This window comes from Anolis carolinensis, chromosome 1 (genome assembly GCF_035594765.1).
Source record: "Anolis carolinensis isolate JA03-04 chromosome 1, rAnoCar3.1.pri, whole genome shotgun sequence".
Classification (NCBI taxonomy): Eukaryota; Metazoa; Chordata; class Lepidosauria; order Squamata; family Dactyloidae; genus Anolis; species Anolis carolinensis.
In genome coordinates this window covers 299,235,824-299,263,589 of record NC_085841.1, presented here as the reverse complement: position 1 = coordinate 299,263,589, position 27,766 = coordinate 299,235,824, and the positions used below count along the sequence as shown (strand labels likewise).

Genomic DNA, 27,766 nt, shown 5'->3' with positions numbered 1-27,766 from the left:
GGTGAAATCTACACCCTCTAGATGTTTTACACTACAAGTCCCATATCACTGGCCATACAGGCTGGACCTTGTGGGAGTTAACAAAAGTTTAAAAAGTTTAATTATGGTTTGAAATATTAAATCAATTTAATCTTACTTATCCACATATTAATGAAGAAAACTACTCACTTATATCACTGGCAACCTGATCCAGCTTTTCCTGAGATCTGCTGATAAGAACCACCTTCAAGCCACGTTTTGCTAACTGAAAAATAAATGGTGACAGATTCAAGATAGTCAGTGGTAACACTATAACAGTATTTTATGTATTAGCATTATCATATATATATGAGAACTGGGAAAGGTTACTATATTTCTTAGTCAGAACAAGGAAACTATAGACTCCAATTGATCCAGTTATTGGGCTCAAATTAGAATTAATATGTAACAAAGAAAAATCAATTGCAAATATGGATTTCATATAAGGACTAAAGAATTGATTGTTTACAGTAACTATAAGGTAATATTGGCATTGTATGTCTAAGGAAGCATCTTTAATTCACAATTATGCTGGCTATTTAGCTGTTTCTAGGCCTCTTGAAAGAGAGATAGTGACAGACAGACATGGAGGTATAAACATTAATATCTATACACCACTGAAGTTTTGAGTGAAACTGATGTGCTTTTTGGAAACAACCAATCAATTTTTTACATGCAGAAGTACATCATGTGTAAATGAAGAGCAAGCCTTGGGCTGCATGTGGCTCTCCAAGGTTGCTGACTCCCCAAATCACCCTTTTTCTATCCAAAAAGAAAAGTGGGTTGCTTCTTCCAGAATGCTAGGAGCAGCAATTCCTCCTTTTAAGAATTTCTGCATGGCCTACTTTAGCATACACATACTAACAACTTTTCAAAATTGTATCTTTTTTTAAAAAAAATTACCTTTCATGCCCCAAATCAAACAATCAACAAACAATAAACATAAATCTATAACAATGCCTGAAAACAATTTACAATATTCATTCAAAACCATGAATTGATTTCCAGCCATTTTTTGGGAAATCCCTAAAGTGCTTCCCAAATCACTTGTCCCCTTTGTCTTAAATGGAGTTGTTAACAGCATAGCCAAACCACTCCAATGTAAAACTCTCTTAAAACAACACATAAAAGGCAGAACTCTGTGTATATAGTACACTGAAATTCCTTAAACCAGAATTTATTTCAGAATTTTCACCACACTGAAGAATACGTAAAACAAAACAAGAAGGGCAATAAGAATAATGTTATTAATCAAATAAGTCTATTTCAATTAGTCAAGTCTCAGCGATGAACATTCTGAGCCCCATTTATGATATATCTTTGCATCATGACAGCTGTAAATTGTTTTGTATTATAGCTGGGAGTAGTACAGGATAAGAAACAGAGAGATATATGAATGTTTGGAACAGGTACCTGTCCGTGTTGCAAAAGAACACAAACATTTTGATTGCACAAAACTGGACAGAATATGGCATATATTAGAAGCTTCTCAGAGAAACCAAGTCACTCTCTTCCTCTCCCTTGTGTGTATAGCATGTGTTTCAGAATACAGAAACTAGCAACACATTATAATTATGACTCATAAACAACAAACAAGAGATATTTTATAAAAAGGAAGCTCTAGTGTATACTGTAATTTGGTAGGAATAAATTTGATTTCATTTAGTTGATGACATAGAGCCTGATGAGTTAATGGATAGTTTCTCCATAGTAAGGAAAAGTGATGACATAAAACCAACTCAGGAAAAAAGAAATGTAATCCACACATACTCTCCTAGGAGGAATAAATAAAACCCATATTTTGCACATTGAAACATCTTTTCTATTCTATTTTCCAGAGCTAATCAAGAATACAAATTTGTATTGTAAGGGTGAAATGATTTCTGACACAAACCAATTAGCTACATATGCTCACTGCTAAGGAGGAGAAGTGAAAGAAATCATACCTTACCTCTTCTGTATAGGCTTTTCCAATTCCATCAGTAGCTCCAGTCACAACTATAGAAAGTGAAGGAGGAAAGAAAAAAGAAGTTTCAGTCTATTAAGATTCCATTCTGTATTAAGTTTTTATACATTTTAACTTAATGACTTGACTTCCAAAAGGTTGATTCTGAGGGGAAAGGATATAGCTCCCCCATTTCTTCTGTTAATTATGATTTAGTTAAGCCAATTCAACTAATAAACAGATGCTTCTAAGTGCATTATATAAATTTTATGCACAATAAATCTTGCAGCTTTCCCAATGACTAACTAGCTGACTTGAAATAAGATGTACATATTTAACCAACTGAGGGCGCTTCCAGACAGCAAGAAAGTCCGTGCTGACCCGGGTTTAAAAAACCCGGGTTGGGGCGGCCTTTAGTCCCCACACCACCCAAAAGCACACACTTTCCTGGGGGAGGGGCATCTAGATGCCCTCCCGGTACCTTCTGGGAGGGCACTGAGACATCCAACCCTACCCTCCAAAGGCTTTAAAATATAAACTAACTAACCCAGCTGCCATTAAGGTCCAGCCAGTGTCCTCCTGGTGTGTAAAAATAACATGCCAGGACAGGGAGGAGCAGAAGTAAAATCGCTCCTGCCCCCCCCCCCCCCCCGCTCTCCTGGATAGTCATTTCTACAACCTAGGAGGACTCCGGTAAGATGTTAATGGTGGTGGTGGTGGTGGGGGGGGGAGTTGGTGACCTCTGGGTTTTCCAGGCTCATTCAGTCCAAAAACTCGAGAGGGTGGTGCTGATTGGGCCCGCATGGGCCCACACCTGGTAGAGTCTGGATCTTACCAAAGATCCAGGTCTTACGAGGCATCAAATTAATTAATTCAGGACCACGCATCAAATCAAATTAATTTGGGACAAAGCAGGGTTTTCCTGCTTTGTCCCAAATTAATTGTTTTATCAGAAACGTCAATTGGATGCCTCTGGTAAAACCATTGGAGGACCCTGTGTGGATGGGCCCTGAGTTAAACCAGAGAGCAATTGGGCAGAACAGAGTTAAAAACTTTCCTCCACAGTTCAAATATTATTTGTTAAAATTGTGGTCTTGAAGTCATTTGTGACTTAGGATGATCCTAAGACAAACTCGTTATGGGGCTTTCTTGGTATTTGTTTCAATACGAGGGTTGCCATTTATTTCCTCTGGAGCTGAGAGAGTGTGAGTTGTACAATGTCACCCAGTGGGTTTCCATCTCTGGGATGGAATTCAAACCCTGGTCTCCTGGAGTCTTTATACCCAGTGGTTACTTTAACATGAAGTTCACTGTGTATCACAGGAGAAGTCATCTAAAAGCATAGTTGAATATAACATTATTACTACCACGAGGAAGGCATTTAAATTAAAAGAACTTGTTGCATCCTCCCCTATGAATCCACGCAGACTCTAAGATCTGCTGGGGAGGCCCTCCTCTCGCTTTCACCTGCTCGGTTGGTGGGGACGAGGGAGAGGGCCTTCTCAGTGGTGGCCCCTTGGCTCTGGAACTCCCTCCCCAGGGAGATTAGACTGGCATCACCCTGTCCACCTTCCGTAAAGACCTAAAAATGTGGATGTTCCAATGTGCCTTTGAGTAAGTAGTCCTACTAAATACTCAGCCCAAATTATACCTCACTATCAGCTACTGCACGTTATCACAGTCCCTTGTCCTATAGGTTTTAGTGGGTTTTTTTATTGATATGGCTCCTCCACCATATTTATGACTGCCCAACATCATCGATTAAGCCCTACCCAGAGTTCTATGCACAAATTCTTACCCTCTGAATTTCCAGTAATTATTACTACTCAGGTTCTAAATTGCTGTTGATGTTGTTTTATGTGGCTATAATGTTTTAATTTTGCTAACTGTGTTTTATTCCATGTTGATCGGGCTTGTCCTCACGTGAGCCACCCCGAGTCCCCTCGGGGAGATGGAGGCGGGATACAAAAATAAAGTTGTTGTTGTTGTTGTTGTTAGGTGTGACTAGTAAAGTCCCTTTCATTTCAATATGTTTGTTCTATCAGATTTAGACAACTGATGAACAGAAAGCAAGCTTGCTCACAAAAATCTAAACTTGCACCATGATTGCCTATCAATGAGAAAAGGAGATAAAAAACCATTTTAATTTAACCGAGTCCCATTTAGGGATCTGTTAGTTCTGAAAGATGTTATTCTGTTGATGACAACATATATTTAGAGGGATCTGTGAGCAAAGTTGTAACACATTTAAACCACAGCATCCAAAACATCTAGATCAGAGCTTTCCAAATTGTATGTTGTGACACATTGTATGTCGGTGGCAATGTGTAGGTGTGCCATGCAAACGTAACGCAAAATGACAAAAATCTTGAAAATGTATCTTACAAATCATATATTTGAATAATATAAATAAATGCAGGATTTTAATTAGATATGTTGTGTCCCTACACATTTCATTATTACGATTTATGTATATTTCCGTATCTCGTATAAGGGATTGGTTTAACCTCCGGTTTGCTAGTTACACTGAATTACTGTGTCGCAAAATGATGTAGGCCTAAAAGTGTTCCACCAACATGAAATATTAGGAAAGATCTGATATAGATACTTACTAGGAAAAGCCTTTCTTCTCTTTCCCTCTTTCTTCTCTCTCTCTCCCCCCCCCCTGCGCAGACATCTGCATTTTAATACATACAGCTAGATCAAGACTTCAGTATTCTGTTAGACACTAATCCAGTGGTTCTCAACCTGTAGGTCCCCAACTGGTAAATTGGCTGGGATTTCTGGGAGTTGTAGGTCAAAACACCTGGGGACCCACAGGTTGAGAACCACTGCACTAATCAATTCAAGGCTTGCATTGTGAAAACAGCTTCCACTACAAATGACAAACTATCTGTATAGTTATCACAATGGTTCCATCACCAGTGCTAGTGAAATCCAAAATCTTAATTAGGAAAGGAGAAATCTTATTTACGTAGGAGCCAACACAATCCCATACTATTACTCTGCCAGTATTTGCACTTAAAGCAGCTTTTAGCAAGAATGAAGAAGCAAAATCTTTCAAACAGAAAGCATGTACAATGTTCCCTCACTTATCACTGGGGTTAGGTTCCAGGACCACCTGCAATAAGTGAAAATCCGTGAAGTAGGGACGCTATATTTATTTTAATATTTATACATTATTTTAGTAGTTATAGACTATTTTAAGTCTTTAGCAACTAATCGTGTGTTTATAAATAGCCTCCTTCTCTCCCGTTGCCACTTGGGCTCCTTTTCTCTCCCTTTGGCTTCTCCTTCCTCCCTTCCTTAGGCTGTAAATTGTAATTTTTTATGATTTATAATAGTCTTTTAGAGTTTATTGAAAAACCGCAAAACAGCGAATCCGCAAAAAGTGAACCGCAAAGCAGTGAGGGAACACTGTAACAGAAAGTAGTAATAAAAACTATAAGGTACTAATTGGCATACTATATGATTTGTGGGAAGGGAGTGCTGAGGCTTCCAATACAAAACATTATGAAAGCTAAACAGAACTCATACTAGTCCTTTCAAAGAACAAAATGTGGTAGAACAGATTGGCTCTGCTTAACATCAAAAAGTATCTCATTCAGTAGATTGCATTTAATTAATTGGCACTAACCAATACCTTCTTCTAGGATTATTTCCAGATCACAGAAGTATTTTAACTTGTGTTGTTTAAAAAGCACACACTCCACTGTGTATTTTAAACCCTACTAGAACTGAATTTGTAATAACAGTCCAATCAACCTTATCAAAAATAGACTGGAGAATCACTTGAAGCAAATACTATTTTTAGCTACTGTATATTCCACACAGCTACCCACCAAACATAATGCTTAGTTATTTCACTCAGAATCTCCTTGTGACCTGTTTTTCACTCAAACAGGTGAATGCAGCAAACACTTGATTGATTAAAGATTAATACTGCTGCAGTCTTTGACAGCTGCCTTTTGTCTGTACATTTTTGAGTAGGGGGGATCATATACAGTGACAGAGAGTTTGCATCAGTGTTCCAGTGAAAGAAAATCACTTTTCAATCCCCCTTTGTTGCTAAAAATAGCATTCCCAATTGAGTCAAACAAACAGGGAACCAGTTTAGCAATGCCAAATTTAGAACCCACTGAAGTCCCTAGGACTGAACGCAAATACAGTCTAACACATGCCAGTTCATATTTTAATGAGAACAAAGAAGGTAAGTATACAGACTCCACAAGATAATAAAACAGTTGCAACACAATACATTTACTGAACCCAAAATCTGATGCTAAAATCGGAACTTTGAAACATCACCTTTTTACTTAAGGTGCAGCTCTGCACCTTCAGATTTTTCTCTTTTTTTGTTGCCACTTTCAGGAGAATGCATATAAGGGTATCGAGACAGACTGGATTTCACATGAAAACCATAAGCAGGTGATAAATGAGCTTGCATTCAGAAAAACAGAAATGTAACAATAAATATACACTGGGATTTTCTTCTCTACTGCTTCCTTGTGTGCCCTTCCTTCCTGGAGTCACAGAGCTCAACAAGCCTTCAAATGATAAGGTAACAAAGAGGGTCCCATGTAATTTACAGAGAATGAGAATTCACTAAGGGGTACATACACAAGTATCTTTTTGGTTGAGCTCTCTTTTTCTTTTCTGAATCTAGTTCTGTGTCTCTTCCAGTCAAACAGAGTAACCTAAAGGTATCAACTATTTTCAAATGATTAGGTACATAATATGTGCAAAACCAGAGAAAGGGTGATGTGCTTAACATCACTTAACTAACAATGAAATAATAGAACATAGCATTGAGTCTATCACAACTCCTGGTAACACATGTTAAAAGAATCATGCACAGGAAGCACTGGATTGTAAAGTTCCACAGAATAGTAGAATAAGGTTACTTCTTTAAATATCACAGTGGAAGGAAATAAAATGTAATATTCAATGAAGCCTGAGAATGACACACATTCTGATTTCCCTTTGATTTCTCTGATCTTGTGGAAGGGGTCTTATGTTCTGCCTTTTTTGTTGTGGTCTTCTATTCCTCTGTATTGACTGTATTAGTAGTTATCTTTGTCCCTGCACATATGTTCTTGAATAGTTACATTCAGGGTTCTGACCCATTTTGCTTCTCATCTGTCCTTACCTGAACTTCATATATCATCCTGTGAGGCTTTTCTTTTATTTTGGTTCTAGATGGCATCTTTTTTCTCCCTTCTCAAAACCATACTACTAGCAGAAAATAGCAAAAGAACTGGAACTACTGTACTTTCAAAGAAGAAAGTGCAAAGCTGGGTTTACAAGAGAACTAAATTACTACAGATAATCTACAGAGTAGACAAGATATTGCTGGACTCAAAAATGCCCAATATCTTGGCTCAGTCTTAATCAAAATGGAGACTTTAGCAAGAAAGCTAAAGGCGCAGACTTGGAAAGCCTGCTATGAGGCAACTTAACAAGATCCTAAAGTGTAAAGATATATAAAGTAATTGAATACCAAAATCAGGATTCGCAATGCAACAGTGTTTCCAATGTCTAAATATGGCTGTGAAAGTTAGGCAGTGAAGAAAGATATGACTCACTAGAAAAGACAATACTGTTGATTATGCAGAAACAGAAGTGAGAACAAACCTATTTTTCTTTAAACAAGGCATCTGCTCCCACCACATCACTTAAAAAGCAAAATTACTTATAGAAACATGATTCTATTTTTAGACAAGATACACAGGGAGCATAGACATCATTCTAAAGGACAAGATGCATTTTTCACCAACACAAAAATTAAGTTGAGTGTAAGAGGTATCTCTATTTGACAATTAAATCTTATATGAAAAAATGAGATAGAAAAAGATCCTGGACAGAGTAGAATGAAGTTAAAAATCTCCATCATGCTGTTATCAAGAACAACCAAACCTTTTGAGCTTTTACTATTCCCTTTCTCTGAAAACTATGATGTTTATCTGCCTTGGTCAGGCCACACCTGGAATACTGTGTCCAATTCTGGGCACTGCAATTTAAGGGAGATGTTGACAAGCTGGAATGTATCCAGAGGAGGGCGACTAAAATGATCAAGGGTCTGGAGAACAAGCCCTATGAACAAGCTTAAAGAGCTGGGCATGTTTAGCCTGCAGAAGAGAAGGCTGAGAGGAGATATGACAGCCATGTATAAATATATGAGGGGAAGTCATAGAGAGGAAGGGAGCAAGCTTGTTTTCTGCTGCCCTGGAGACTAGGATGCGGAACAACGGCTTTAAACTACAGGAGATTCCACCTGAACATTAGGAAAAACTTCCTAACTGTGAGAGCTGTTCAGCAGTGGAACTCTCTGCCCCAGAGAGTGGTGGAGGCTCCTTCTTTGGAGGCTTTTAAGCAGAGGCTGGATGACCATCTGCCAGGGGTGCTCCGAATGCAATTTTCCTGTTTCTTGGCAGGAGTTGGACTGGATGGCCCACAAGGTCACTTTGAACTCTATGATTCTGTTATCCCTGGAGGCATGCATAAAGGCTCATTGGATCCCCTCACTATTTTGGATAGTCTCTAATCAAAGAGGACAACAGCACACTAATGTAGTGTTTGACAGTAACTTATTCTGACTAAAGTAAAAAGAGCCAGTGGGATAACTGAGACGAGATGATACTGTCCCCAGGGAAAATTCCAGGCAGACTATGAGATAGAGTGTATCTGCTAATACTACCAAGCCTGCCAAGTATCTGCTAATACTACCAAGCTGGCAGCACAAGTTTTGTATTTCCATCAGAAGATTCTAAAGAACACAAAAACTATTACTAGATGAATGGATACGGGATAAATATGACAGATCTCTTTTGCTCTAGGGAGGGAGATCACTAACCTGGAGTAAGGAATCCTACTTCTGTTTGCATGTTTTCTTGATCTTATATTGCTAGGGAAAATGGAAAAGAATCAGGCATGGACTTTACCTGGAGTACTCCCAACTCCCCACCACATCCTAACACTTTTAAAGGAATTAACCTCAGGCTGGCTTATGAAACAGAGACTGCTTTGGGCTCTTTCGTGAACTGTCCATAGAGGGAAATTGACCAGGAGCTCTTGGCAGTTTTCAGTGAGATGGCTAGCTTCACACTCTCTCTTGGATGTACTATTTTACAATTATTCTGGTCTCTCTTGTAACTGAATGTTCAGAAGGTGGTGGTGCTGTTGAGCATTTCCTGTTTAGCACCATGACTGTAGGATTCCTCAGGATTCTGTTTTGCCCCCTAGCTCAATATATAATTTAAAAAACTAGTGCTATTACTATGCTGATGACAGCAATCCCACTCTCCTTTCCATCTAAATCTGTTCAAATTCTAAACCAGTGACTGATGTCAGTAACGGACTGTGTAAGGTTTAATCTTGACAAGGCTCGATATTCAACAAGTGTTTCACATCAGGAGAGAAGTAGATCAGAGAAGAGGGAGTCAACCTATGCTGGATTAAATCATGCTGTCCCCACTTCAAGTATACAGCTGGAATCATACCTTTCACTAACTATTGAGATTTCAGCAGTGAGCAGAATGTATAGATTTGTCTAACAATACTAACAATTCCTGCAGACCCATTCATACGTTAATTATATGTAATTCATATTACTATAATGTAGAACTACTTTTGAAAAATGTCCTTCAAGTGGTTATCCTTGCTGCAGCCATGTTGACTAGAATTAGTTAGAGCAGAGGTCTCCTAAACTGAGGCCTGTAGGTTGGATGTGGCCCTTCAAAGTCATTTACCCAGCCCTCACTCTAAACGTTAGGCTTAGGGTTGCCTTAAGTCTGAAATGACTTAAAGGTACACAACAACAACAACAATCCTAATTAATGTGACTATATCAGCCAATTTTATGTTGGTAAAATTGTTTTTTCTTTTAAATATTTGTTATTTCATGATTTATTTATTTTTTTGCATTACAAATAAGATACATGCAATGTGCATAGGAATTTGTTCATGTTTTCTTCAAATTATAGTCTGGGTCCCCAACAGTCTAAGAGGCATGAACTGGCCCTCTGCTTAAAAAAAAAATGAAGACCCGAGTTAGAGTGTATATACTGCAGATTCACTAGTCAACAGTCTATGCCCAGATGTAATATAAAGAACTAGTTGCTATCTATAATGAAGTATGAGTTTTGTATTCATGTTTGTTGTGTTTAACTATGTGCTTGTGGTTTGGTTGGGTAGGTGTGAGACGGTGGCAGCCATTTAGTGGCTCTCCTCTGAGGCAGTTGCCATGAAGATGTGGGCGGAGCCATCTGCTGAGGGGAGGAGAAGTGAAGAGGTTTTTAAAAGTGAAGCCTCAGTCTGTGCTCTGATGGGGCACAGGGAAGATTGATTCCAGGTTGATGGGATCAAGGAGACTCAATTGTTCATTTTGAGTCGGTTTCAAATAAATTTGGTGACTTAATGTAGTTTGTGTCCTGGAAACGCACAGAGAATCTGTGATAGTATATCACAGGGGTGACTGTGGTCTGAAGTCACTGGATAGTCCAAGTTTCAGACTTTGGGAACCAATCGCAGCTGGACTCACACTGAAGTAACAGTTTAAAAGGAGCAGAGGAAGAAGTTTAACTACTTTAAGGAAAAGAAGTGATACTTTAGATAGTTTGATTCATCTCATTCTAGTATTGTAACTGTTAATAAGAATACCTCTAAGTGAAACATCTTTTGTAACCACCAAGCTTGTGCCTGAATAAACTTGATATTGTTCTTTTTACATCAAAGCCTCTGTCGTCTATAGACTCCCTCAGCACAATTGTGCTACCATTTTAACACTGAATAAAGTAAAAGGCTTCCTCTGAGCTATTGGGTGATTGAGCACTTTTATTATCTAAAGGTGTCTCCACACAGTGGTGGCTGCATTTCCACTAATCGGTGGCAGTTATCGTTTATTATTTAGGACATCTAAAGGTAAAGGTAAAGATTTCCCCTGACGTTAAGTCCAGTCTATTTGTTATTAATTGGGTCTTCTACGCTACCCTCTTTTACACTATCCATTAAAAATTATAACTTGTCCAGGTTATATAGAGATCCTTTTTTCCAAATAACCCTGATAAAGCACAATCAGTACACAATAGTTCATTCTGGCTTTCAGAAGGAACTCTGGAAGAAAAAGTAGAATCTCTCATTCACGGGAATGATGCAGCTTTGTATTTCAGTTCTTTGTACATAGATGGTGCATATGGGTAGAGGAACTACAGAAGACACTTGAATTCACCAGCTTTCTTTTCTATACCTTTAGTATTTGTGCACTAGAACAGTGCAGACATAGCAGATACTAAGCAGAGACGTGCAAGCAACTACAAACAGAAAAAATGAAGTGACATTAAAATTTGTGAACTGAGTAGCTTAATGCATGAATTGAAATTCAAAGCAACACCATTCCCTTTACCTTGAGCAATACACTGCAAGGCATAATAGAGAAGAAAGGTAGAAGGGAAAATGTGGTACAAAAACTGATGCTCTGTCACACAGGCACTGATGAATATTTTCACAGGATAAAAATGGCAACCTACAGTCTAAAAATAGACCAGTGTGCTGCAGACCTGTCTGGTTTGGCTACACTACTATAATACCAAAGTAATTCTGTGCTGTTTCACTGCTGCCATGGTTTCACAGTGAAGAAGAAAACTGTTATTGTATATATTCTGTCTGCAAAAAGAGGAACACATTGTGATTTACATTAGTGACACATTAGATGTGCATTTATTGCAAATTTTTCAGAAGAAAGAGATTCAAGTTCCTAAGGTGCTTTGATTGTGCTTTTCCTGCATGGCAGGGGGTTGGACCAAATGGTTCTTGTGGTACCTTCTAACGATATGATTCTAAAAAATACTCAATATGGCATACGGACAATTTCTATTCTCAGGTATCAAATCTTTGTTTTGTTTATTTTTTCCAGAAACTATGGCAAGCATTCCATAATCTAAAGAAGTTGTTAAGATGTAGATTAATGCATTCCCATAAGTATTATTTTCATCTGTCACATCTACCCTGCTTCAAAATAGGTCATTTTATATAACACAGGCTCTGTTCTTAGCTAAAATGATGCTCTAGGGTTTTTCCCAGAAGGATTTTATATGAGGAAATACATAAGCACATTACAAAATACTTTCTCACCTCCCTGTTTCTCAAATTTTACATGGTGATTGTGGGAAGCAAAATGAGGGGAACGAAATAGCAGGTCCCAAGGTAGACACACCTTTAAAGGAGAAGTGAAACCCTCTCTAAAGAATTTTGGATTGCAAATCCCAACAGCCATTAGAAGCACAGCCAGAGGTAAATGGTAAGGGGAGTTACAGCCTAATATCCTCAGATATGTCACACTTTCTCTATCCCTGATTTACTTCTTTTTTATCCCAAATTATGGGGAGGGAGGCACCCTATTTACAAAATATTTTTAAAATCCTACCTAGGTATCAATCTTGCCATGTGGCTCAATGTGCCTCCAAAAAGGTTCAAACATGTGCTTACATTGAGAAAAATCCAGTTCTGAGACAACCTCTTGAAAATGTTTTAGATCTAGGGCTCCATCTACACCAGTGGTTCTCAAGCTGGGGTCCCCAGATGTTTTTGGCCTTCAACTCTCAGAAATCCTAATAGCTGTTAAACTGACTGGGATTTCTGGGAGTTGTTGGCCAAAAACATCTGGGGACCCCAGGTTGAGAACCACTGATCTACACTGACCATTTGTCACATAGGGTCAAATCAGCCTACAGGCATCTAGGAAATGCAGGTTGATCCAATTTAACATGTGGAAAGCTGATTAACGCAGTTGCACCTTGAGTTAAAAAAAAAACTCAGGGGAAAACTGAAATCCTGCACCAGGATCTAGGGTTTCCCATCTATTTGGAAAGTGCAGACACCCACCACTGATTCTTACTCAGCTCAGGCAGGAAGGGACAGCCATGACATTGACATGGTTGTTCCTTCCTGCTCTATTCTACCCGATTGTTGCATGCCAGTTATGCCCCACAATTTATGGCCATGTAGAACCAATTCCGTGTTAACATGTTTTGCAATGCAAAGCATTTGGGTTGGTACGCCTTTACTTTCTGATGATTCAATGTACACTCATTTTGTTATTTTGAAAATATTGTTCATAAAATTTATTGCAATGTGTTATATGAAGCAAGTTTTAGGAAATTTATTGTGTACACCCATGTATACATCTACCTCATGTACAAAATTATATTCATTCATACAGCTCAATTTAACTTGCATTTGTTCATTCTGTTACTATATTTATTAAATTTTCTTAAAGCAAAAGCATTATGTTTTGCTTTTATTTGTTCTTGTTGTCACAGCAATTTCAACTTATGGCAACCATATTTATGAGAGATCTTTAACATCGCTGCTCAGAGCCACAGTTCCACTCAGAGAAAATTATTCCATTCTGCAACCTCTAGTAAGGCAGACAAGACATAAGATTACTATCTCAGCAAAATTTCAGACAAAGAGATCAGCAATTTCAGTTTAAGCAACTGCCTCTGTCCTAGAGTATCACACACATCCAAAGAGATGTCAATTATCTGAGAGGAACAATATTCGCAATCATTTTTAGAATGTTTTAAAAAAACAAAATGATGTTTGATCTATAAAGTTCAAGACACGGCAGCCAAATTAATTACAGGAACATCTAGAAGTGAGTGTATTATACACATATTAAAGTCACTCCACTAGTTGCCAATTAGTTTCTGGGAAAAGTACAAAGTGTTGGTTTTTACTTTTAAAGCCCTACATGGTTTGGGTCCAGGTTATCTACAGGATTACCTTTTCCAGCCCAATTCATGTTCTCTTAGGATACTGAGATCCTCTAGTGGATGCTTACTCCAACCAGCCAGGACCCAACTGGAGACCATCACCCAGAAAGCCTTTTCATCAACTGCCTAACTGTAGAATGACCTGCCAGAAGAGATCCAACAGCTAAACAAGCTGTCAGAATTTAAAACAGAATTAAAGACCTATTTCTTCTGGCAGGCTTAAACGATCAGCTCTGAATCATGAGTTTTTGATTTACATTGTATTACTACTACGTATATGTTGGTTTTGTATCCTATGTTTGGTTTTTGTTTTTATAATGTGTTTTTATCTATCTATTTTATTGTATTTTATATATTGACTCTGTTGCACCCCGCCTTGAGTCATTAGGAGGCGAGTAACAATTATTATTATTGAAGCTTATAGAACACTTATTTGAATTTTTCCATTTCTTTTTGTGGGTTTTTTTTCTTGAGAGAAAATGGGAAAAACCATTTTCTTCCATGGCTTCAAAAGTTCAAAAAGTTTTCTCTCTCTAGTACAAAAGAAGAAACATACAAGCCCATGTCTTATTCCAGTTTCAATCAAGGTGGCTAAACTTAACCCATAGCCTATGAGAAATACTGTATGTGCTCTTGCAAAGCTGGATAAAAGCACTGCAATTGTTGATTTGTGATGGGTTAATTGCAATCTCACTGATCTTCTTTAGAAATGACAGAAGGACACCGAATGATTTCTTACATGGATTTTTATATTGTACTTCTATATGAAGACCATCCGTCTTACAAAACTTTTCAAATATGCTGCTATAGAAGGCTACAAATTCCATAAATATTGCTACAGATTGCTATTTGTTTATTCAATTTATTTATACCCTGCTTTATCTGCCCCAAAGGGGACTCAAAGCAGCTAAACATAAAAGCATCAGCAAAACCATTTAAAATATAGAAATATATAAACATTAAAAGAGGATTAAATATAAACAGTATTTTAAAAATTCCCAGTTAAAAATCATTGAAACAAATTCAAAGTTAAAAACCATAGCACCCCATGAATTGATCTTAAAAAGCTTCATCTTTGTTGAGTACATCTTAATTCTCCATTAAAAAACAAAGCAGCAGCTTTGTTTGTGAGCACTTATAGAGGTACGAGTATACTACGTTAAGTAGTGCTCAATTTCACCAGGCAGATTAAAGTATGAGGATTACAGTGTCTTTGTCACATGACCACTCTTCCCTTCAACATTCAGCCACATCTAGTCACCATTCATGCAGCTTCATTCCAAGGAGAATACGTTACATTCATTTCAGCAGCTAAGGGGCATGAATGATGTTTTCTGAATTCTGTAGTTGTAGTGCCTGGTTTTTCAAAAAGTCAAACACATCGTAATGATTAATAATATAGAAAACATACATTACAAATACAAGTTGCCTTTTTTCACTAGTTAGTTAAACAAAGCCTGTTCTAGAATCATAGAATCATAGAATCATAGAATAGTAGAGTTGGAAGAGACCACATGGGCCATCTAGTCCAACCCCCTGCTAAGAAGCAGGAAATCGCATTCAAAGCACCCCCGACAGATGGCCATCCAGCCTCTGCTTAAAAGCCTCCAAGGAAGGAGCCTCCACCACGGCCCCGGGGAGAGAGTTCCACTGTCGAACAGCTCTCACAGTGAGGAAGTTCTTCCTGATGTTCAGGTGGAATCTCCTTTCCTGTAGTTTGAAGCCATTGTTCCGTGTCCTAGTCTGCAGGGCAGCAGAAAACAAGCTTGCTCCCTCTTCCCTATGACTTCCCTTCACGTATTTGTACATGGCTATCATGTCTCCTCTCAGCCTTCTCTAATTCCAAAAAACCTGGCTGCTTCATAATTGTTTTTTCCTGCAACATTTGAACCATGTTCACATGTCTCAAAACAATCTGCCATTATCCAATGATGACACACAGAACACAGAACAGGGGGGAAAAATCTGGCAGAATCTTTATCTTACATGGGAGCACTAAAATGTACATGGCTGCCTTTTTGGTGATCAGATGAGATGTTCCTCACAGTTTTGTTATCCACTGACAAAATGTTAATTCTTTTCTGATCAAACCAGAAAAGGAGAGTTGATGTTAGAAATAGCTACAAAAATCTGAGCACCTCTACTGCACTACTAGAAGTGAAGAAAGGTCAGTTTGACTATCTCAATGGCCCACCTTGGAAATGGATAGCAAATAGGAACGGATCATAATCCTCTCAAGTTCAAGACAACTACAGTGAATCATACTTCAGGTTTACGACAGAAAGCCTATCCAAAGATGACAAGCAGAAATGTGAAATATTGTACACAAACCTGTTTTGTCAAATGAACCAAGTAGTTTTATACTACACATGTTCCAACCAGAGGTCCACTTGAGTATCAATTAAGTGGAGATTCTATACACTGTCAGCTCACTATAGCCGCTCCCAAATGAAGACGCAAGACTTGCTCTGTGATCACTGGAAACTTTTACTACAGGAAACATTGACATGTAAAAAGTCAAGAGTGCCAGGCATCGGTCAGCATTCTCTTATATACCCTCCCCCTCATTCAAAGATACAATTCCCACCAGACGAAAACCCCGCAAAATCCCCCCGCCAAAACCAGCAGCTGTTTCTTCTCAGGGTCAGGCGTAGCAGGTGTCTTATCAGCCTGGAATGTCAGCGACCCTGATTTCTGGCGCCATACTCCAGGCCCTGAAAACTGGGTTCTAACATACACCACCATTACAAGTCTCAATAAATGACAACATTCAGTTCTGGGAGAATATGCTGCCTCAGATCAGGGAAAGAGGTGTGTTGGGATGGTGGTGGGGTTCTAGCAGAAAGAGTTGCGAGAACAATTAGAATAGGATACAGTAATTACGAATTCTGTCTGCCTTGGTTCAAAATATGAACTGAAAAACTTAGGGATTTTAAAGGTGCATCTTTCTGAACCCAGCTCTGAAGAATTTGGCTGGCATTTCTATTCTAACCTGGAAACATGCATGAAAGCCACACAGAGATAGCCACATATTCAAATTTTTTCCTCCCTCCCTTTCAAAAGGCAGTCTAACTAAGCACCTAAGTAGCTCTGAAATAAAATGAAATTCCTATACCAAATGCAGCAAATGGTGTAAATTTGAATGGTGAGTTGTTGAAACACAGCATACAGAAGGTTACATTTTTTAAAAGCTATTTCTGTATATCAGTTCAAGCTGGGACTATATTATAACAATGCTACCATCCAATTAACACAATTCATAAAAATTATGTAACTACAGAAAACGCTATTTCAGAAGAAAAAAAACAGCAACATATACTTATTAACAACAGTGGAGTTATTGCACAAGTTAGCCAACAGAGGATGCTATTAAACAATATAGCGAGAGCTTCATTTTGCAGCCAAGATAAATTCTCACATGGACAATTTCAAACTTAAACGTTTTGCCAACAAACATGACAATGTAACAATTTTCTTATTACACTGATTGCTTTTTAGCTTCTATAGAAAACACATCTAAGGGATTCAGAGGAAAAGCGATAACAAGCAAATGCTCATTACATAATCTACATGCCCCATATTATATATGATCTCTATTAATATTTGATTATTTTAAAATTGCCAACTCAATATTGCTTCTCAGTACGTCTCTTCAAGTTTTAAAAGAAACTTGATTCATCCGCTTAAACTTAAACTGGAGAGGTTGTTTTTACTGGGATCTCTAGGCTACTGTCCTCTATTTAAAACGGCTTTCCTGCCACCCTACAGCAATGATGAGTACAAACACACCTATACCTGGTTTTATAAGCTGCACAGTCCCTCTCCCAACAAGCCTGAACAGAATTTAAAGAATAAATGGGAAGAACTATAAAAGCAGAAGCCAGAAGCACAACCATAACAATACTATTCTAAGGGAAGGTTATATGAGTTTAACATCCCTTGTCTGAAATACATGCAGCCAGAAGTGTTTTGGATTTGGGGTTTTAAAAAAATATTTTGGAATACTTGTGCAGGCAGTCCCCAAGTTATGAACAAGATAGGTTTCTGTAGGGCTGTTCTTAAGGTGAATTTGTATATAAATTGGAACAGGTACATTTTTAAGTAAAACTCCAGCCCCCCATACACATATATATATATGTACACACACACACATAGGGTTAACACCCCTGTGGTGTTTATTTTGCTGTTTATGCCCTTTTCTGTCCCTGTGACAATTGAATTCTGAAAAATTTGGCTGATTGTGGAAACAAGGATTGATGAGAAAGCTTCAGCTGAGACACCTTTCCCCCATGATAACTCTTTCAGGGGTAATTTTCCCTTCCTAGGGGTAGATTTCTCTTACTTCCTCTTGTCTCACCTCCATTCTTAATCATGAGTCATTTGTAAGTTGGATGTTTCTAACTTGGGGATTGCCTGTATATACATAAAGACTTATTTTGGGGAAGGAACCCAAGCCTTAACACTAAATTCATTTTTGTTTTATTTACAGTTCATATCATAGTCCAAAGTTAATTGTACACATAACATTTTAATAGTTCTGTGTGTGAAGCAAAGTTTGTGTACAGTAAACCATCAGAAAGCAAAGGTGTCATCATGTCAGCCACCTGTATGGACAATTTTGGGTTTTGGAATACTGATAATTGTGGGTGAAGAAAGAGTTTATACTAAAAACTGTGTTGTTGATTAGCTGGAGTTAATACTGACAATTAATAAACAATAGTAGCAGAAGTAAGGACTAACATTGGATTTAGCCTTCAGAAAGATATAGATTGTTGATATAGAGATCAGCAAGTTACATTCCCCACTCTCCTGGCAAAACTACTGTATAAGGAAGGAATGTATATCTCCTTCACAGTGGGAAAAGTAGTTACCCTAAAGTAGTGGTTCCCAACCTTTGGTCCTTCAAGTATTCTGGACTTTAGGGCCTACAATTCCTAACAGTTGTTTAACTGGCTGGGATGTCTCCGAGGATGTAGCAAGAGCACCTCTTGTCCTATTTTGATGGATTCGTTTCAATTGGTTCAGCCTGAGGACGTGGACAAGGTGCTTGGAGAGGTGAGGGCTACCACATGCATCCTAGACCCCTGCCCATCCTGGCTAGTGAGAGAAGCCAGAGGGGGATTGGCCGAGTGGGTGAAGGTGGTGGTGAATGCCTCCCTTCGGGAAGGCATATTTCCAGCGAGCCTTAAATTGGCTGTGATCAAACCGCTGTTGAAGAAGCCATCACTGGACCCCACTCAATTGGATAGCTATCGGCCTATTTCCAATCTCCCCTTTTTGGGCAAGGTCGTGGAACGTGTGGTGGCCGCACAACTCCAGGCATTCTTGGTTGACACTGATTTTCTAGATCCGGCGCAGTCTGGTTTCAGGCCGGGGCATGGTACCGAGACAGCCTTGGTCGCCTTAGTCGATGATCTACGCCGGGAACTGGACAGGGGGAGTGTGTCCCTGCTGGTTCTGCTGGACCTCTCAGCGGCCTTCGATACCGTCGATCACGGTATCCTTCTGGGGCGCCTTGCCGGGATGGGTCTCGGAGGTACTGTTTTGCAGTGGCTCCGGTCCTTCCTGGAGGGGCGTTCCCAGATGGTGTCATTGGGGGACACCTGCTCGGCCCCACAACCATTGACTTGTGGGGTCCCGCAGGGTTCAGTACTGTCCCCCATGTTGTTCAACATATACATGAAGCCGCTGGGAGAGATCATCAGGAGTTTCGGGGTTCGGTGTCATCTGTACGCAGATGATGTCCAGCTCTGTCACTCCTTCCCACCTGTCACTAAGGAGGCTGTTCAGGTCCTGAACCGGTGTCTGGCCTCTGTGTCGGACTGGATGAGGGCGAACAAATTGAAACTGAATCCAGACAAGACAGAGGTCCTCCTGGTCAGTCGCAAGGCTGAACAGGGAATAGGGTTACAGCCTGTGTTGGACGGGGTCGCACTCCCCCTGAAGACACAGGTTCGCAGTCTGGGGGTTCTCCTGGACTCATCGCTGAGCCTGGAGCCCCAGGTCTCGGCGGTGGCCAGGGGAGCCTTTGCACAACTAAGACTTGTGCGCCAGCTGCGCCCGTTACTTGGGAGGTCTGACTTGGCCACGGTGGTCCACGCTCTGGTTACATCCCGTTTGGACTACTGCAACGCTCTCTACGTGGGGTTGCCTTTGAAGACGGCCCGGAAGCTCCAATTAGTACAACGGGCGGCAGCCAGATTAATAACTGGGGCGGCTTATAGGGAGCGTACCACCTCCCTACTTAGCCAGCTCCACTGGCTGCCGATATGCTACCGAGCCCAATTCAAAGTGCTGGTTTTGACCTATAAAGCCCTAAACGGTTCTGGCCCAATCTACTTGTCCGAACGTATCTCCTCCTATGAGCCAGGAAGATCCCTAAGGTCATCTGGAGAGGCCCTGCTCTCGGTCCCGCCTGCCTCACAGGCACGGCTGGTGGGGACGAGGGACAGGGCCTTCTCGGTGGTGGCTCCCCGGCTGTGGAACACCCTCCCCAGAGAAATATGGCAAGCCCCAACCCTTTTGAGTTTTAGAAAAGCCCTGAAAACATGGCTATGTGCCCAGGCTTTTGAAGATTAAACGATAATGACGACCTGGACTGATTTACGGCTACAGCACGAGGATTTTGGAGGAATGGATTTTAATCATATGTTTTTATATTTTTTATATTGTTTTAATTGTTTTATTGGATTTTTATAGCTGTTTTAATTATGTATAGGCATCGAATTGTTGCCAATTTTGTACGCCGCCCTGAGTCCCTTCGGGTGAGAAGGGCGGGATATAAATGTTGGAAATAAAATAAATAAATAAATTTCTGAGAGTTGAAGTCCAAAACAACTGGAAGACCAAAGGTTGGGAACCACTGCCCTAAAGTAATCCTCAGTTATGTTAACTTGCTTTCTATCCTCTTATTTTATTATTTTAACTTACTTAACTTTAACTTACTTTTATACAGGATTAATTTAAATAAGGAGATAGCAATGTATAGAATAAGGAGCTGAATAGTCAGCATTCGTGATTGTATCTTTAACCTAAGCCTTTTAAAAAACTTGTCTAAGAAAATAAAAATGTAAATAATTTTTTTTAATTTTGTTTAGTAGCGTGAAGCTAAGTTATGCTTAGACAATTGTGAAGGAAACTGTTAATCATCTAGCTCTTGCTTAAGGTGTGTCCTTAAGGTGAGAAGAAAAGGATTTTAACTTACACGTTCTGTATTCTACAGGTACAAATCAGGGATATGAAGAAGCAGAATTTCCCTACTATCCATCTTCTTGCAAGCTTTTCCACCAAATACTTATTGCATTTTAGGGGGGGAAATGCTAATAGAAGGTATGCAACCCTTATCCAGAAATCAGCAATATTCCAAAACCCAAACTCTTCTTGCCATCAGCTGCCTGCTTCTGCCGTATGTCCTCCTGTCTATATCACAGAGAGGGAGGAGAAAAGGAGTGGATGTCACTTCTTTTTTGTTGCTGCAGCCACTGTCATCCCCTCCTCTACTCACTAGTAGCAGTGTCGTCTCCATGAAGTTCTTTCTTTAGCTCTCCAAATGGTTTAAACTTCCAACTCCCAGAAGCTGAAGCTACATGGACAGTAGTCAAGAATTCTGGGATGTGAAGTCCAAACATCTGAGGCCTAAAGGCTGAGAATCACTATTGTATATTGCTTTCACCTTATACACCTATGTTCCTATCATCAAAGAAATTGATTTAGCTTTGTTATGCACTGTTTTTCAAATGACACCTTGAACAGATTAGGCCAGAAGATCAACAAATGGTTGAGACTACTCTTGCAAATCCCCAAATAATCTGAATGTAGAAAGAGCAGATCCATCACTACACAGTAAAGGATGCTATAAGAGAGTGATGCAAAACAATGCTTAGTCAAAAGTGAAGTGCATTGCAAGAAGAGCTTTACAGCTTTTAATGTTACCCCACAGAATTGACAACTTACATCTTAGCTGTTCACAACCACCATCCCCAAAATTAAAGAGGAATTGGGACACCTAATTAGGAAATGTGAGAGGATTTAGAAGTGTTAAAACTAATTCTCTGTATTTGGGTAAGGCAATGTAGCTTTGCTATGGAATCTGTCATCCTTTCATACATTTTATATAGTTCTTCAGTACGTATTATTCTTCCATCTTTGTTTTTATTTTTGTCTTGATCATACAGCCTGATCCCATCAGTCACGTAATATCCCTACTCTTGATGTAAATTTCCTTTTAATATCTTGGAGTTAGTGGAAGATGCCTCTTGTTCTAGATTTTTGTTATCATCTTCTATGTCTTCTATTATTTTTTTAAAAAATAATTTATATGCCATTTCCCCCCCAGAAAGTTATTATAATGGTTATTACAATACTTCTCTTTGTCTCTATGTATAAGTAGTTGGGCTTCTGACTCTTATTTCTGTCATTTGCTGCTTTATCTTCTTGCTTGTCCATAACATTTGAAGGATTCCATCAGTCAGTCCACATTATTATTATTAATAATAATTTGCTTTTACCCCGCTGTTCTCCCATAAATGGGACTGAAAAGTGGCATACAAAGTAACACACCTACATAATACAAAAATCCTCATCCCACAACCCAACATATGGACAATAAATCAACACATTTATATAAACCCAAATTACTTAAATATAAACACACATAAAATGACACATATATCATTATCAATTTTAAAACTCTATAGTAGAACAAATGAAACCAATGGGAATCTATGTAACTGAGGATTAAGATTTAATTTCAAGTTGGGACATAGGGACACACATTTAAACCTAATACAGTAGAGTCTCACTTATCCAACATACGCTTATCCAATGTTCTGGATTATCCAATGCATTTTTGTAGTCAATGTTTTCAATATATCGTAATATTTTGGTGCTAAATTCATAAATACAGTAATTACTACATTGCATTACTGCATATTGAACTACTTTTTCTGTCAAATTTGTTGTATAACATGATGTTTTGGTGCTTAATTTGTAAAATCATAACCTAATTTGATGTTTAATAGGCTTTTCCTTAATCCCTCCTTATTATCCAACATATTCACTTATCCAACATTCTGCTGGCCCGTTTATGTTGGATAAGTAAGACTCTACTGTACTTCAATTACATTTCTTGTCTTCCTATTTTCAAGTGTGATGTGCATTCTTTAGCAATACTGGAGATAGAGATCAAGCTAAACTTGTCCTGGAAGAAATCCTGAAGATACAGATCAAGTTGTAGGTGTCATGCCAAGAAATTCCCACGCCAAGAGAAAGTACTACTCCAAAGTTTGGTTGAATTACATGAATGTTTGATAGTACAACATGTTTATGTTCTTTCTGCGCATAGACTCAGATATGAAATTTCCAATATGGTAGAAACTTCATATCTTTTATCCAGCAACAGAAGTTACCTTTGTACCTGGCACCACATCAGTTGTTCTAATCACAACCGTTTTCCTAACACTATGAAAAACAACTCACTAATGCAGAATGCTCTCAATATGGGTTGACTATTCGTTATCCAAAATGGACCAGAAGTATCCTGGATTTTGGAATATCTGTATTTTTATATGCATACATAAAAAGATGAGTTGGAGATGGGACCCTAGTCTAAACACAAAATTCATGTATGGCTCATATACACCTTATACACATAGCCTGAAGGTAATTTGATAAAATATTCATAATAATTGTGTGCATACAATTAAGTTTGTGTACATCGAAACATTAGAAAGCAAAGTTGTCACTATCTCAGCAATCAACATGGACAATTTCAGAGTTTGAAATTCCAGATAAGGGATGCTCAACCTGTATATTGTAAGGTGGTGAGAAATGTTAAAACAAGCACAAAACATAGCAACAGCATGATAAATCATGGACACAAAAATAAAGATTTAAGAGACAAATGTGAATACAGTTAAACAAACCAGTCCCAATTACTTCCTAGGATGGCATCCCAACTGCTACAGTTCAAGTGTGTTTCTTCTTGTTGATTAAAAGAAAAAGAAAATCAGAACTGAGCTCTTTGTTCCCAAATAATAAAGTACATTGACATATAAGGATTTAACAGTTCTATTTGGTGCCCAGAATAATTCAAGACTAAAAGGAAAAAAAATACTGAAGTGGACCAAAAATATTGAAATACTTTGTTCAGTTAAGCAAAATCAGCAATGTTGAAGCTTCAAATTCCCTTGCAATAAACACCCAGGCAAGGCTGCACATACTTCAGGTTCTTAAGATACAATACATATGCTATGTTTTTCTTATTTTATTACATTCCCTTGTCTTAATACAGTAATTAATATGAATTGTTAGTCCACAGAGTAAATCCACCAGAGGAATAGAATTTGTGGTGTCAATATTTCATTCCCATTGAATAAAAATATCTGTTCTGTATGTGCCTTCAAATCACTTGTTAACTTATGGTGGCCTAATGAATTTCATAGGATTTTCTTAGGCAAGTATTCAGAGGTCGTTTTGTTAATTCCTTCATCAGAAAAATATCTTATTGCACTTCATAATCATTGACAATCTCGCAACTCAAGTACTAACTCGGATTAAATACTGGGTTTAGACCAGTACGTGTACATCATTCTGATAACAGTAAAGGATTTTTTTAATGTTTCAAAATAAACAATACAACTGTTGCTTTTTAGATCTTTATTAACTGAATTAAAAGTCTTCAAAGAACAACTCTGCTCCAGAGTCTATATTTCTCTCCCAATACTTGAAACAGAATGGTGAGTTTAAAACAATTCCCTAACTCCACTCATAAAATGTTATGAATGCGTGTACACTTTATCAGGGATAAAATTAAGATATTAAAACGGAAACTCGAAAGTCTTAAAACTTAGGATGGATATTGCAGCTACAAGACTGAATAACTGCCAACTTGTCTGTCTCAAACAGACAAGAGTTTTTTCTCCCATCCTGGACTTTCCACTGATATATAAACTTCACTTGCCTAGTTTCCAACAGACCTCACAATCTCTAAGGAGACCTGCATAGGCGTGGGTGAAACGTCAGGAGAGATAACTTCTGGAAGATGGCCATACAGCCCGGAAAACCCTCAGCAACCCAGCGGTTGGCTAATCCGTGGTGAGTGACCCTGAATCCGCACCTCCATTGATCCCTATCAGGCCATATTAATGAGAGCGAGGGAGAGGGCCCGCTAAGAGGATCTCTCGCGCAAGGAGAGGGAAGGAGCGTGCCCTGTGGCGAGATGAGCGCCTGAATTGAGGCCTGCCTACACAAAATGACCAGGAATACAGGCGGCCGGCTCGGGGCCTGGAGAAGAGAGTCTCGGGGAAGGAAAGGCGGCTGGCCGGCCTCCTCGAGGGCCCAGGAGTAGCGGAGGGGGAAAGCAAGCGGAGGACTCACTCACCTGCCCAGGCGCCCAGGTGTGGGCCCACCGCCCCCGGGTTCCCCGTGACCCACACGCGGACGATGTACCTCAGGTAGCGGAGCAGCAGGACAGTCCAGTACGCGACCCCCGCCACCCCGACCCAGTAGAAGAAGCCCGTCCACGGAGCCAAGAACGACTCGGAGGCCTCCATGGCGCACAACCCACGCTAACCACCCTCAGGATACTCCTGCTTCTGCTGCCGCTACTGCTGCTCAAGCGAGACTGAACCCTCGCGCACCCTTCATACACTTCCACAGAGCAAGCCCACCCCCGCGGCGCTGGCATTGGCCAACTCCAACCACCGCGCGCTTCCCATTGGGCCTCGGGCCCGCCCTTCCGACGAGGGGGTGATCCGACGTTTCCCCTCCCCCATCCTTTTTTCTGGCCGTCCCACCCCGGGTTACCTCCGCGCGCACATGTATGCCAACGCCTTCCCCACCCCCGTCTGAGGAGCTCTTATTGGCTGAGACCGCCGTCAGTCACTGAAAGAGCACTTTGTGATTGGGTGACGCCGTTTTCAGCGAGTGTGTTAAAGAATCAGGTGATTCCGTGTGTTGTCGAAGGCTTTTATGGCTGGAATCTCTGGGTTGTTGTGAGTTTTCGGGCTGCATGGCCATGTTCTAGAAGCATCCTCTCCTGACGTTTCGCCCACATCTATGGCAGGCCTCCTCAGAGGTTGTGAGATCTGTTGGAAACTAGGCAAGTGGAGTTTATATATCTGTGGAAGATCCAGGGTGGGAGAAAGAACTCTTGTCTGTCTGAGGCAAGTGTGAATGTTGCAATTGGCCAACTTGGTTAGCATTTAATAGCCTTGCAGTTTCAAAGCCTGGCTGGTTCCTGCCCGGGATAATCCTTTGTTGGCAGGTGTTAGCTGATCCTGATAGTTTCTTGTCTGAAAGCAGGGCCGGCCCCACTATGGAGGCACCTGACGCCGCCGCCTCGGGCGCAGGCCCGGGGGGGCGCCGTCAGGCTGGGCGGGAGGCGGGGCACCGCCCTGACGGTGCCCCGCCTCCCGCCCAGTGCGCCCTGGCCCGTCTGGCCTTTTCTAGCTGGCCAGAATGCAGCGGAGGTCCCTGCAGGCCGCAATCGCGGCCTACAGGGACCTCCGCTGCAGTCTGGCCTGCTAGGAAAGGCCAGACGGGCGAGCGGGAGTAGCGGAGGCGGAGCCAGCTCTGACGCCGCTCCCCCCCCCGCCCAGCGTGCCCTGGCCCCGCCTCCCACGCTGCGTGGGAGGCGGGGCCAGGGCACGCTGGGCGGGGGGGGCGGCGCCAGAGCTGGCTCCGCCTCCGCTACTCCCGCTCTGACGCCGCTCCCCCCCGCCCAGCGTGCCCTGGCCCCGCCTCCCACGCTGCGTGGGAGGCGGGGCCAGGGCACGCTGGGCGGGGGGGGCGGCGCCAGAGCTGGCTCCGCTACTCCCGCTCGCCCGTCTGGCCTTTCCTAGCAGGCCAGAAAGCAGCGGAGGTCCCTCCAGGCCGCAATCGCGGCCTGGAGGGACCTCCGCTGCTTTCTGGCCTGCTAGGAAAGGCCAGACGGGCGAGCGGGAGTAGCGGAGGCGGAGCCAGCTCTGACGCCGCTCCCCCCGCCCAGCGTGCCCTGGCCCCGCCTCCCACGCTGCGTGGGAGGCGGGGCCAAGGCACGCTGGGCGGGGGGGGAGCGGCGTCAGAGCTGGCTCCGCCTCCGCTACTCCCGCTCGCCCGTCTGGCCTTTCCTAGCAGGCCAGACGGGCAAGCGGGAGTAGCGTGGGAGGCGGGGCCAACTCTGGCCCCGCCCCCCGCCCAGCGTGCCCTGGCCCCGCCTCCCACGCTGCGTGGGAGGCGGGGCCAGGGCACGCTGGGCGGGGGGGCGGGGCCAACTGTGGCCCCCGCCCCCCTCACTAATCGCCCTGGCCCCGCCTCCCACGCAGCGTGGGAGGCGGGGCCAGGGCGCGGGAGGCGGGGCAGGTGGCGGGGGCGCTTTTCAGCACCCCCGCTTCCCATTAAAAAATCTCTCCGGCCGGCCCTGTCTGAAAGCCATTGAAATCCACAAACATGTGGACAATTTCAACAAAAAGGATCAGGACAGTAAATAAAGTACAACACTCTGAAAACAGGAATTTCAGGCATGAAACAATCAGCCAGTTAACATCTCCCAACAAAGGATTCTCCCAGGCAGGAAACAGCCAGGATTTGAAGCTGCCAGGCTATTCAGTGCTAATCAAGCTGGCCAATTGCAACATTCACACTTGCCTCAGGCAGACAAATTCTTTCTCCTACCCTAAACATTCCACAGATATATAAACCCCACATGCCTAGTTTCCAACAGACCTCACAACCTCTCAGGATGCGTGCCACAGATGTGGGCGAAACATCAGGAGATAATGCTTCTGGAAATGGCCATGCAGCCCAGAAAACTCACAGCAACCCAATCAGGTGATTCTCTAAGCATGGGACAAAATGTCACAGTTTCCTCTGGCAGTGAAGTGGTGAGAAAAGGCCCTGGTTTTTGTTTTTTGTTTTGTTTTTAAAGATAGATATTTTAAAATAGATCTGTGGGCCCTGTTGGAATTTTGGATAAGGAATGCTTGACCTGCATTGCATCAGTTGGATTCTTTTGTGATCTTGAACAAACTTGTCAGAAGTGCTGCTTGCTTGT

The 27,766-nt window shown here is 41.1% G+C and overlaps 1 protein-coding gene across 8 annotated transcripts in view; it reads right to left on the bottom strand.

Annotated features, from left to right (window-relative positions):
- Positions 1 to 27,766, bottom strand: part of LOC100557660 (very-long-chain 3-oxoacyl-CoA reductase) — a 184,348-nt gene that overhangs the window by 31,851 nt on the left and 124,731 nt on the right. For 6 of the 8 annotated variants that reach the window (XM_062967906.1, XM_062967910.1, XM_062967911.1 and 3 more), the window contains 2 exons: positions 1,970 to 2,016; positions 169 to 244 (listed from right to left, as the gene is read on the bottom strand). In XM_062967906.1, the coding sequence (XP_062823976.1) occupies positions 169 to 244; positions 1,970 to 2,016 (123 nt within the window). Of the gene's footprint in view, positions 1 to 168; positions 245 to 1,969; positions 2,017 to 25,114; positions 25,514 to 27,766 lie in introns of those variants that run through there. The other 2 variants (XM_008105405.3, XM_003214634.4) reach the window with 2 other exon arrangements.